At 31.8% G+C, this 12236-nt stretch overlaps 1 protein-coding gene across 1 annotated transcript in view; it reads right to left on the bottom strand.

Moving 5' to 3' along the window:
• The window catches only part of LOC129222211 (zinc finger MYND domain-containing protein 11-like), a 68849-nt gene that overhangs the window by 10690 nt on the left and 45923 nt on the right, over nucleotides 1-12236 (bottom strand). Inside the window, exons 3-8 of the mRNA XM_054856686.1 lie at nucleotides 11745-11891; nucleotides 9427-9522; nucleotides 8300-8483; nucleotides 5217-5353; nucleotides 1872-1990; nucleotides 1439-1784 (exon numbers count right to left, since the gene is read on the bottom strand). Coding sequence (XP_054712661.1) covers nucleotides 1439-1784; nucleotides 1872-1990; nucleotides 5217-5353; nucleotides 8300-8483; nucleotides 9427-9522; nucleotides 11745-11891 — 1029 coding nt within the window. The remainder of the gene's footprint in view (nucleotides 1-1438; nucleotides 1785-1871; nucleotides 1991-5216; nucleotides 5354-8299; nucleotides 8484-9426; nucleotides 9523-11744; nucleotides 11892-12236) is intronic.

Genomic DNA, 12236 nt, shown 5'->3' with positions numbered 1-12236 from the left:
GCAATAAAATAATTATTCACAAAAAAACAGCATTTGGGTCATTGAGCACCCTCTTAAAATTTGAGTAAAAAGCTAAAACTTTTACAGCATAATATTATTAGCAAGTCTAAAAAAATAGGGGGTGTCCTGGACTCTAGCTGAAAAAAAGTTTTTTTGAATCACCCTAGTTTACCTGCTTACAAAGAAGAGTGTTTCCTGGATATACACAACACTTAATTTATCTACTAACCTGATAAGATCACTTGACTTTTTCGGTATTCAATGCTGATGCTGGAACATAGCATGGCAAAAAGTAGACTTAACATCAATTTTACTCAAATGCATAATGTAAATATGACAGAAAATCTTACGACATAGGTTTTGTTTAATAATTATCCCAACAGAGAGCAGTATGAGTCTGCACATGCTTCGAAAAACCCAGCGCAATAAAAGAGGCTTTTGTAGGTAGCCAATCAAGTATGTTTTCACTACAACAATATGGATTTTTAGCCAATAATTGACATTCTCACGCCTTCAACCTTTCTCAGCCAAAAGACAAGTAAGGATCGAATTTCTATAGTTAGTTGCTATGATAGATGTGTTTCACTATGCTTTTCTGGAGGATTCTCTTGTATGGATGGGAAACACAAAAAAACAGCAGCATTTTAAAGGAAAAGAAAATATCCAACTATTGTACTAATTTGATAACTTATGTGGCTAAGAAGAACATTCTGTGAAAAATATAAAATCTACATTTTAAGATCTAGTAGGATGCATTTCGAACAACTACATGGGTCATAAGGCCTAATTCCTGATTTTCAGTTTGATAAGAAGTATTATTAGAGAAAAGCAGACTCTCTCAGTAATTGAAGAGCTGAATTTCTCACATATATAAGAATAATCTGAATTCCAAATCCTTGTGAAATTTTAACAGGAACTCTTTCTGCTTGAAAGACTTTGCAGACCTTCACAATGTTCTGTGAAATACAGTGAAATCCCGTTACAACGAACTTCAAGGGACAGCAAATTTTGTTCGTTGTAACGGGAATTTTGTTGTAATGGAATTTAAATAATGCAATGGCAGTTATATAGGGACTGAAAATGTATTTCGTTAAAACGGAACTTTCGTTGTATTGGTATTCGTTGTAACGGAATTTCACTGTATTACTATGCCTTTTAATTTTTAAAACTATACACACTTAATAGGATTTGATGACCAAGCATGCATTTACGTTTTAATAAATAAATATAAATCAATAAAGCATTCTTTAATTATTTCATTATTATTTCTTGTGTTAATTTCTGCTCCACATTATCTAGCTGACACAACACAATTCAGGAATTCAATTATTAAATTTTTCAACTAAAATTTAGCATTCATATAAATACTTTAACAGTAAACATCTAGTCAATCATGCTACTGAAATAAATGTCATAAAACGAAAGGAAAGGTACTTGCCTTAAAGCGGGCTTGTTTCGGTGATGATGAAGAGGGACATTCATCTTGTGAAGAATTGCCATCTTCAACTTCATTCTCTGACATTGCTTCACTTGAAACAGAACCTTTGCGTGAACGAGATCTTGACCCCGAATTTGAACGTGATGAGCTGGTAGACCGTGGACGTGATCTTTCTTTTTTATTAGTGTTTTTCTTGGGTGAAAGATCTTTAGCAGGTGTTTGACCTAAGAGCTGCTGATGACGTTTCAATTCTTCCAAAGCCTTATTGAGTCCAGCACTCCTTTTTAATTGGAGTTGTTGCAAACTAGTGGTAATGGGTTTAATATGGTCTTTTTCAATATTAGCTCTGTGAAGGAAATAATAATTAGCAAAAATTAATTTTACTTATGAGTTTATTTTCATTATGGAAAATATAAAAGTGATTATTTCCAACCTTTGGTGATATCCTCCAAAAAATCGAACATCATATACTCCATTGTTCACACGAATTACTTTTGCTGGCCAATATGGAAAACCCTTTTGTTTTGCATACACTAGTTCATGAGGAGGGTCCTATAAATATTTATTGCAATGAATTTTCAAACAAAAGAGTTCATTAATATTTGTTTTTGACTAAAACTTTTTTAAATTGAAATGTCCTGAAGTATATTCATTATGTATTTTCTTTAAATTTTAATGAGGTTATGTAATGTCATCAAAAGTACATATAAAGAACAAGCAAAATATTTCAAGATAAATGAGTAGATGAGATGAGATAAACCAAGTACTTCTTTAATCAGTTAGGGGCCATTTCATAGTATTTTGTCCTAACGTAGAAACCACAACATCACATTTTTTTGCCATACCTTTTTAATTTATTCTTTGATTAGCACATTGTTTTATTTTGAGTTAGTGTGTTGGTAGGACTAACTTGAAGTAAAATTTTGAGCTAATAAAACAGTAAATTAAATAATTATAGCAAAAGAAGTTTTATGTTACGTACTCTACATTTGGACAAGATACTGTGAAACGGCCCTTAGACAACCCTAAAGGTTCCAAAGTCTAAAATGCCTAAATAAAGACACCCATTCCCTGCACTCAATTACCTTGTTAACATTAATAATATCATTACAGGAAAAACTCAAAAGTTTTACCTTTGTAGTTTGTAAAAAGTAGCACTAGGGTTTGAAAAACAATGTATTCTACATTTAATTTTTCAATCAATATTATAGAGCTTTAAAATTATAAAGTAGGAAAATGTGGGGAAAAGTGAAAAAGTCCTTGGGCCAAAGTAACCCAAACATAAGTGTGACAATGGCCCACACAAAAGCAATTAAAATGAGTACTAACACTTAAAAAATAAATAAATTAAGAGTACAATAAATGTGCAAGAAAGGTTTTCATAGCTTAGAAATAGGAATAGAAATAAAATTAGGAAAAGAAAAAAAAAGTTCCAAAAATGTGAACCAAACTATCCCATATTTAATCCTTTGTCAGTGTTACGTGAATGTTAGTTGTGAGGATTAATTTCACTATTTCATTTAGTTTTAAGCAAATTTTGCATTGATTGTCGTTATTTTAGGCAGTTCACTTTCATGTTACATGTTATACTTACGTTGAAGAAAAGTATTCATTAATTGTTAATAAATTTATTCATCTTGGTTTTTTGTTCAAAGAATAGTCAAAGATTTAAAAATAAAAAAGTATTTTTAAAATATTTCCCCCTCTGATTAATGGGCAAAATTTGAACAATGAAATGATCACTAAAGTGACCAGTTACCGATTACTGCCGATTAATTTGCATATCTCTAGTAAACATAATAAGCATTTTGTTTTTGTCTCAGTCCACAGCTCTGGAAAAGTGTGATGCATATTAGCAAATATGAGACTGACACATAATACCTGATAATATATTTTAACAGAGGTCTTGATTCTATCCCACAGCTTTTGATTCTTGACTATGTTGGCCCTCGGGAAAAGGACCAACGGATGTAGAATGGTAAGGTTGGGAGAAATGAAGCAATGGAAACTGAATTTCAATTTAAACAACATTTTATTTAAAACATATGTATATGTGTAAACAGGAAAAACAAACATTCAACATTTATAAAATCAAATCCCCATAAACAAATTAAATATATTTCCCCCCAACATATATCAACAAGAAATATCACATTATTCGTTTTCTCTAAATTTCAGTTCTAAAACGTCCTCAATCAACAACCCTAAACAGCATGCCACATTTCCAAGAAAAAACTATTGGAAAAATTTCATACCCTTGTAAGTCCACTCACAAGCACTTGGCACACAAAAACATGAAGGCCACATCCATCAATAGGATGAACTTTTGAGTTGAAAAGAACCACACGTCCACTCGTGGACGACAGACCATCCTCTGTCAATGGTCACTGCGTTCCAGGCACACCCATACCACAGTAGAGGATTCCTCACCATATGCAGTACAGGAAATTATTTACCTGGTTTCTTTGCCAAGCAGGAGAACATTCAGTAGTAGAGTCTCTTAGAGGTCACCTCACCATTCGAAGAAATGCCTCACCCTACACTGAACCTGTACGGTCCGACCAGCTCGGAACCTAGGATGAGCAGCTTTGGTCCTCCGGTCCTGTTAAGCCTATTTCAATACATCAACTCTTTCTTTCTAATTTTATTTTTTTACAAAACCGCCTTCCAAACATAGGGTACTGTTTCAGAACTTATCCTGCACTACTAGCAGGCAAAACGAATTTAATTTTCACATTTCTTGAACAAACTTCCACGTCCCCTGCGTGGACAAATCAACCAGAGCTCACATGCTCATATCAAAACAAACCATCTGCAGAACGGAAGCAAATCATAAGAGATCGATTGATCGATTGACTTTCTATTTAAACTATCACTGTTTCCCCGACGCAATGACGTGACGTCATCAAAATTTGCATCTACTGCCTCTCAAAGCAACTCAACAGTTACTACTTTAACTGTTGCTATTTTAAATTATCTTCTTCACTGCTTTCAGCAGAAAGATCCTCAACTCCGAGTTCTGACATGACGTCACGTCCGCCGACGGGCGAAACACGTGATCGACTTGTTGGGTGTTTAGACACTTGGGGATTTTATACGCCTGCCGGATAATTTACGTCTTTTAAGACCGGGAATCTATTTTTCTCGGATAGGTTTGATTCTGCAGGTAAGTTTGAAACAATTTAAAATACAGTCAAGCTTTTTACGAATCTCTCCAAGAACAAAAAAAAAAAAAAAAAAAAAAAAAAAGGCTTTTGCCAACAGACTAAGTTCTTGTCATTACATAGTTACAATTGATCATTAAAAACCTTCTATGAATGATGTACCAAAATCGAGGACAAACCTGAATTTTTCAAAAGTGCAAGCAGACATAGAATTGTCCTGAAAATGTGGCTGTGTCCACATAAATGCTGAAATATGGTAACTTTAGGCAAGACATGTCAATATTTGGACGATATTGTCAGAAACACTTAACACCATAATGTTCTTCATTTTTTGCATTCGTCAGTTACATATTGGCAAAGGAGCAACAAATTTTAATTCATATAGTTTCCTTTCATAAATTATTATTTCGAATAAAAAGTTTGGTTATACCTCTCTCCCTTTTTTAAGGAGAATTGTTGAATTTTTCAAAGAAAAAGAAATAAGAAAAACATATTCTACGCAACTGAAATTAAAAACATGGTTTCAAAATAACACAAAAGATTTCAAAATGTACTACAAATGAAAATAACCGGAGAAACAAATAAGAAGCAATTTTAGGAAATGCATTTCTTACACAAGGCTGGCAAAACCAGTGTCGGTCACTTTTTTCATTGGATGTGCGGTAACAATCTCTGCATTGCCTAATTTCTCCAAGGTCATAACGACAATCTCTCAACATTTGTCGAGCTGTATCTGCCAATGTACTATGAACTAAAGAAAAAACATACATTTTTTTTTCATATAAAATGGGATTTCTATGCATTGAAATTTCAAGATTCTTTTTAGAATTATATACAGTGCTGTAGCTACGGAAAAAAATATTTGGGGAAACTCACCTTGGGGTTTGGGAGAATAACCAAAAGAAAAGATTGTTTGAAACAAATCTATATTACACTAGCTGCATCGTCTGGCTTTGCATGGTCTTTCTCAGAAAATAAAAGTTTCGTCAAGCGACGTGTGTTCAATAATCAGACTTGAACAAATTGTTTTAAAAAAAAACTATTTCACGGTGGAATAATGACCAGTCCCTAAAACCCCCATTAAAACGTGAATGATAGTACATAAAAATTCCCATTTGAGTAACAAAGCTTTGTAAACAAAATTAACACAACCATAAAAACTTTAATGACAGACCTGAAAACCTTATGAAATGAAAAAACAAGAGATTGGGTCAAAGTTTCAAGGGAAAAAACAGGAGATTTTAAACAACGTTACTGGAGGAAAAAATATGGTTTTATCAAGCATTTTTAGTTTAAAAACTATTAATTTAATATAAAAATTTAATAACATCTCAGAGTTCTGACAGATTCTTTATAAAATAGATTGCAAATGACAGAAGCTTTATCAAACATTAATTTACTCAAAAAAAAAAAAAAAAATCATTAGTTCAAATAAGACACTTATGTCACCTTAGTTACAATTTTAATTATGTTAATAAGATAAAATATATAATACAAGTTATAAAATGAAGTATATCTACTGAAAAAAATGTCATCAAACACAGTTTTCTACAGAAATGCACTTCAAGTAGAACAATAAATAAATTGCTATTAAAAATGCAATTTTTCTGGCGGGGGGGGGGGGGGGGTAATAGCAAGGGTTGCCAAAAATAACGTTATTCGTTTTAGCTCAATAGGAACTGCACAGTGTACAATTCAGGAAATAATTTGAAAAAAGACAAACCAGAAACAGATGTCAAAAGATTGCTGCTCAATTACGTGCAATACTCTGAAAATTGCCTAAGCATTTTTCCTATGTACATACGATATACTGTACAGAACAGTGGTTCCATCGGGTCTTGGAAAGGTTGAGAAGTTATGGCTGTTTCCTTTAATAAGGATCAGAAAAACTTTTTCTCTTACAAATGAAAATATGGATAAATTACAACCAAATGATGATAAAATAAAAAATCTAAACAACTCCCCCCCCCCCCACCCCCGGGAGAAATTGATACTCAAACCTTAACACGTGGGAAGTGGACAAAAAATGGGAGCCTCTTATGAAAAACGAGAGTTGGCAGGTCTGTAATGAGTATGGAGCAATTTATCTTAAAGGGTCATTAGAATTACCGTAAGCGTCCCAAAATAGCATCAGAAACAAACAATATAAAAATTGAATTAGGACAACAATCCTCACTGAACAGAAGAATCCAAGAATTCAGCTATAAGCAATCAGGAAGAAAATATTGAAAATAACTTTATTCTTTTCATTTACTGAACCCTCAAACACCTTTGGAACTTTGAATTTATCTTCTGCTACTACTTGCCTCAAACGAAAAGGTTTTTGCAAACAAATTTTACACCAAAACTACACCAAAACGCTTTTATCCGCAAAATTACCATTTTTACTTTTTTTTTAAAATTAAAATATTAACATTTTCTAAAACACTCAAGAGTACTTCATCACGATATCCTTAAGCAAATGATTTTAAACTAGAATTTTGTCTATGTAAAAGGCATTTAAAGACGTTTTAATGTTAAATTTTTTTTAAAAATGAGTCTCCAAGTCGCAATCGTTAAAATAATGAGATGCACTTCTGCTGTGACAAACATTTAGAATGTTCTATTTCGATGCTATGCTCGTTAAATGAATTTTGTGCAACATAATATAAAAATATTTTGTTTAAATAGATATTTATCTAAATGGTTCAAGCAATAAACTAAACTGCAAGGAAAAAAGAGAGAGAGAGAGCTTCCCCTACTTCAATTCCAAAAATTTCGCACTTGAAAATTTAGTAACGGTGAGAAATCTCAGCCTACTTTTTCACTTAGAGTGAACATAACATATGCACATCCTTAAGTGCAGTGGCATACCTAGCATGGGTGACACCTGAGGCGGTAATTTGTGATGACACCCCACCCCCAGGAGAATTGTCAAGTCTGTAGTCCCTAAAAATGCATTTTTGCTTTATATCTCTCAATTACTTGCAATTTCACTTTGAGAGTCAGCCCCCAGACAGGTGACACTCAGGGTTAACTGCCCCCCCCCCCCAAGTACTGATGCCACTGCCTAAGTGGTAGCATAAATATGTTACATGGATGGCTTCACTTGCCAAATCGATTAACTCCATAAAACAAAAAGTCGAGAAAAGTGATGAAGAAGATAGCGTTTTACATAGAAGTGAATGGGCCCTCGTGTTACATTTTCTGTAATCGCAGGATCAGAAATGTACTGAACCAAAAGTTTAATATAAATCCACATTCTAAGCATTAATTAAACACTAATAAAGCAGAAATGAGGTTTTTTTTTCGATGTGGAGTTAATCGATTTGGCAACTGAGGCATCCACATGTTTGGTTAGAGTTACAAAAGATAAAAATTTTTTTTTGAGATTTATGTAACAAGTAAAGGATTGAAAGGATGACAGTATCAAAAAGACAACATGAGAAAATTCATTTCAAAAAATATTTTCACAATTAGGATAAATAATTGATTATGAATTTGGTAGAAAACCCTGCATAATTAAATGAAAAAATGTTTCCTACGAAATGTATAGAAAGAAGAACAGTGAAACGGTAAGAACCCGAGATTTCAAATTAATACTGTAACTATTCAGTAGCTTCTATTGATTTTTTCAAATAAAGGAAGGCAGAATAACTAATTACAAATGCTAACATCAGTAATACTTAAAGTTTCAAAGCTCTAAAATAAATTATACCTCCATAGTAAAGTACAATATTATGCACTAATGTCTGAGCATCAACTTGGAATTCTTCTATAGATTTGTAGGCATTTTCTTGTGTTTTATCTTCTATAACAGTCAAATCCATTTCTTCAAAGATTAGGTAATTATGGCGCCATTTTTCATCTTCTGTCAGGGGCATTTTGTGAAGTTCTCGACACTAAAAAAGAGCAAAAATTTAACAAACAGCAAAATTACAATTTCAACAAAGTGCATTAAAGATTAATGGGTATACATTTTTTCGAAGTAAATAGTTTGAGTCTTAATCCAACATCTACTCAATATCACAAAAAAAAAGAGACTTTTTTTTTTAAATTTCTCATATTTTAAATTAAAAGCACTACCCTCATTAAAAAAAAAATGTGCTTTTCAAATAAAACAGTAAAATACTGTCATGAATGTTACCAGATCAATTAGTTATAAATAACTAGACTATTAATAGAAAAATGAAGAAATGCGTATTAAATTAACACAAAGGTAACAGACAAGTTTGATTTTTATACGATTAAGAAAATGTCAAAACTTTGCTTCTACTAGTTATTCTGTTCAACCCTTTGTGTTTGAACAGAGGAAAATTTATAAGTTGATTTCAAACTTTATCAAATTTTTTATTAAATCACAATAAAATTATTGAAACTTGCACGAGTATAATACAGAAAACAACACTTTATGAGCTGAATATTAATAAATACCTTTGTGCTGAAAAGTAAAGTAAGAAATAAGAACGTCAAGAAGCACAAAATGCATACTGCAAATTTGTGCTTTTTGACTATCTATTTCTTATCTAACACTTAATTAAATTAATAGATTCGAATGTGATTAGACAGTGGAATATTTCATGACTATTTATTTCGAGTCACGTAAATTTACATTCTGATACTACACTTCTTGCTAGCAAAATAAGTACTTTCCTGCAGTTTAAAATTTTCTGCGTGCAGAATGTTGGATTTTTCCTGATGGATTGTGTCATTAAGTGCCTTCTTGAGTGAGAAGACCATGTTAATGCACAATTCTTTGAAGGAAAAAAAAAAGTTAAGTCGCAAGAGAGAATTTTAATTGAAAATAGCAAGCAATAAACAGAAAAATATAAACTTTATACATACATTTAGGGCTTTTTCTTTCATCCTGAGGCATGCATATCCTAACAAGAGGTTTAGATCATCTTTTTTGATCTTCAGGATGTCCTTTGTTTTAACCAACTATAAGAAAGGTATATTATATATATATAGATGTCAGGCTTTATTAATCAATACAACATTCAAACTTTTTCTAAAGGAGAATTTAATTACGGTCTGAATCTTTATGTCTTTATTTTTCATAGCGCTTAGAATAACAAAATGTTAAAGAGAAAAATAACACATTTTACAGTATATGTAAACACAAAACTGCTTTGTTTAAGCATTTGTGGTAAAATTTTAATTGATACCATTTTAAATACATCCATTATGTTTTGTAGTTTGCTGTCTGTCACAAGTTTCCCATTTCATACGCAAGCAATTATGTTGCACATACTCATTAAATCTATCGGCATTCTATTTTGTTTAACTAATGATTGTACATAAAGCAAAAATGAAATGATTCAAGGGCAAGAACTTTTATAAAAAGTTTTTCTAATCTAAATTCTACAAAGCAAAAATTAATTTCTCACAGTTGTCTTGAACTAATAACATGTCATGGCTGTCTTAAATCTATTAGAAATCTATTACTTATCATCTCCGACTCCAAAAATGATCTCAGTTTTAGTCTATCCCGCTTTTTTAAGCAACATTTTGCTCAAAGTGATCAATTTACAAAATATAGGACATCTTTAAAAAATATAGGACAAATATTAGAATTGTCAAATAAAACTAATTTGAACAACAAACTTTATTTCCATTCAACAAACTTTAAAACACAAAATGAAAAACAAACTTTATTTCAAACGTTCATTTCAGCCAATAAAAGAGCAATAAGGCTTTTTGTAACACACCCTCCAACATGGAGTGGTAGAGAAAAAAACTTGGCATGATAGAAGAAAACTAACTTAGTTTTGAAATCAGCATGCCTCTGTTATTCTAAAACACCTTAAAGTTTCACTAAAACACCTTAAAGTTTCACCACTTATGCTTTAACTTTTCCTAATTTTTAAACTTTTCTTAACAGAAACTAAAAAACACATCACAAAATTATAACAATATTTCTTCCTAAAGTTGTAACATACCTCTCAAGCTTAAAGCCTTGTTGCTGAAAAAACTTCATTTCCTCAAAAATAAAGTTTCTAATATTGATGAAGATAAAGTCATCTACTTTACCGTAAATTGAACTATTCGGACAATATAATTGTTATTTTAATATGTTTGAACAGCTGCTTTGTGTTTTGTTGGGTTCATCTGGTTCCTTCCAGTTTTTTTCAATTTCTTCCACTGTCCTGGAAAAAAACTGGTTTCTTCCAGAAGGAACCCAATGCGGTCTTATAATTCAAGGTTTATTTCCAATCACCTTTTCCTGCATCAGAACATGGATAGATAACAGAAATGTGCATAAAACTATTTTTATTCAGTAATGAAACTGTGGACATTAACAAAATATTACGGTAAAAATATTATCACAGTTGGACAAACTCCAAAAACCTAAGAATATTAAGAAACTTTCAAGTTGAGAAATGTAATCAATTTTCAAGAATTTAGCAAATTTAGATTAGGAACAGTCAACATATTGAGAAACAGATTTTTGGATTGCAGTAAATACCATGCCTTGATAAAAGCACAACAAGTTGATGTGTGCATCACATGACTTCCTTTTACTTCCAGTTTAATGCCATTTTCTTACTATCGGCAGTTTTAATATGATTCAATAGTTCACTCTCTAAATTTCACCAACAGTGGCCAAATTAAAACCAGATTTAAAATTTAAAAAAAAATCTCCAAATTTGTCGCCAAGTTGGCGACAAAACTTGGCGACCAAAAAGACTGGCGATATATCGCCAAGTGTCTGCCAAATTATAACATTACTTGAGTTTACATCGAAATTAACAATGATTTCCTCCCAAAAAGGGGCAAAAGACCCCCTCTGGAGCATCCAAATGCAACCAAAAAGGAAGGTGCACAACTAGACCCCACTAGGAGTCTATGTACCAAATTTTAACTTTCTAGGACATTCCGTTTTTGAGTTATGCGACACACATACATACAGACGTCACGAGAAAACTCGTTGTAATTGACTCAGGGATCATCAAAATGAATATTTCGAGTGTCTGCACGTTCCTAGGCACATAGCTACGTGTGGTCGGTTTGAAAAAAAAACTCAGTCATTTGGGGGTGAGCAAAGTGAAAATTAAGGCCGATTTTTGGGTGAAATTTTTTTTTGCGAATACAATATACTTCCTTTTTTGTAAAAGGAAGTAACAATACCCTGGTATGGAAATATTTAAAAGTTACTTTACCTTACATGCATCACAAACAAATTTTTCATTTTCTGAGGCAGATTCTTTTATGCAATCTTCATGATATACTCTGTGACACGTTGAACAATAGATAATTTCTCCTTCTTTATGACATTCAAAGCAATACCAGTCATGCCCATCTTTTTCCTGAAAGCAGAATTAAAGAAATTATGTTTTCAATTAAATTAATCTTCAATTTGAATGCAGATTAACTAGTCTATTTATGCAATTCAAAGATCAAAACCTCTTAGCAATAATAAAATTTTAAAAGCTGTATTAAACATTGATTATTAAATATTGGAAATAAAGTTTTAGGAATTTTTATCTTTTTTTATATCAAGGTCACTTTCTTAGTCACTATCTACTTTTTAATATGTCAGATATTTTAATTAAGGCTAAATGCTATTATCAAACAGAAAAAAAAAGAGGGGGGGGGGGACATTTTAAGGACCTTTTAAAAATAAATAAAGGACCTCAGAAATATTAACTATA

Source organism: Uloborus diversus, chromosome 5 (assembly GCF_026930045.1).
Source record: "Uloborus diversus isolate 005 chromosome 5, Udiv.v.3.1, whole genome shotgun sequence".
Classification (NCBI taxonomy): domain Eukaryota; kingdom Metazoa; phylum Arthropoda; class Arachnida; order Araneae; family Uloboridae; genus Uloborus; species Uloborus diversus.
This window is presented reverse-complemented; position numbering and strand designations above follow the sequence as displayed.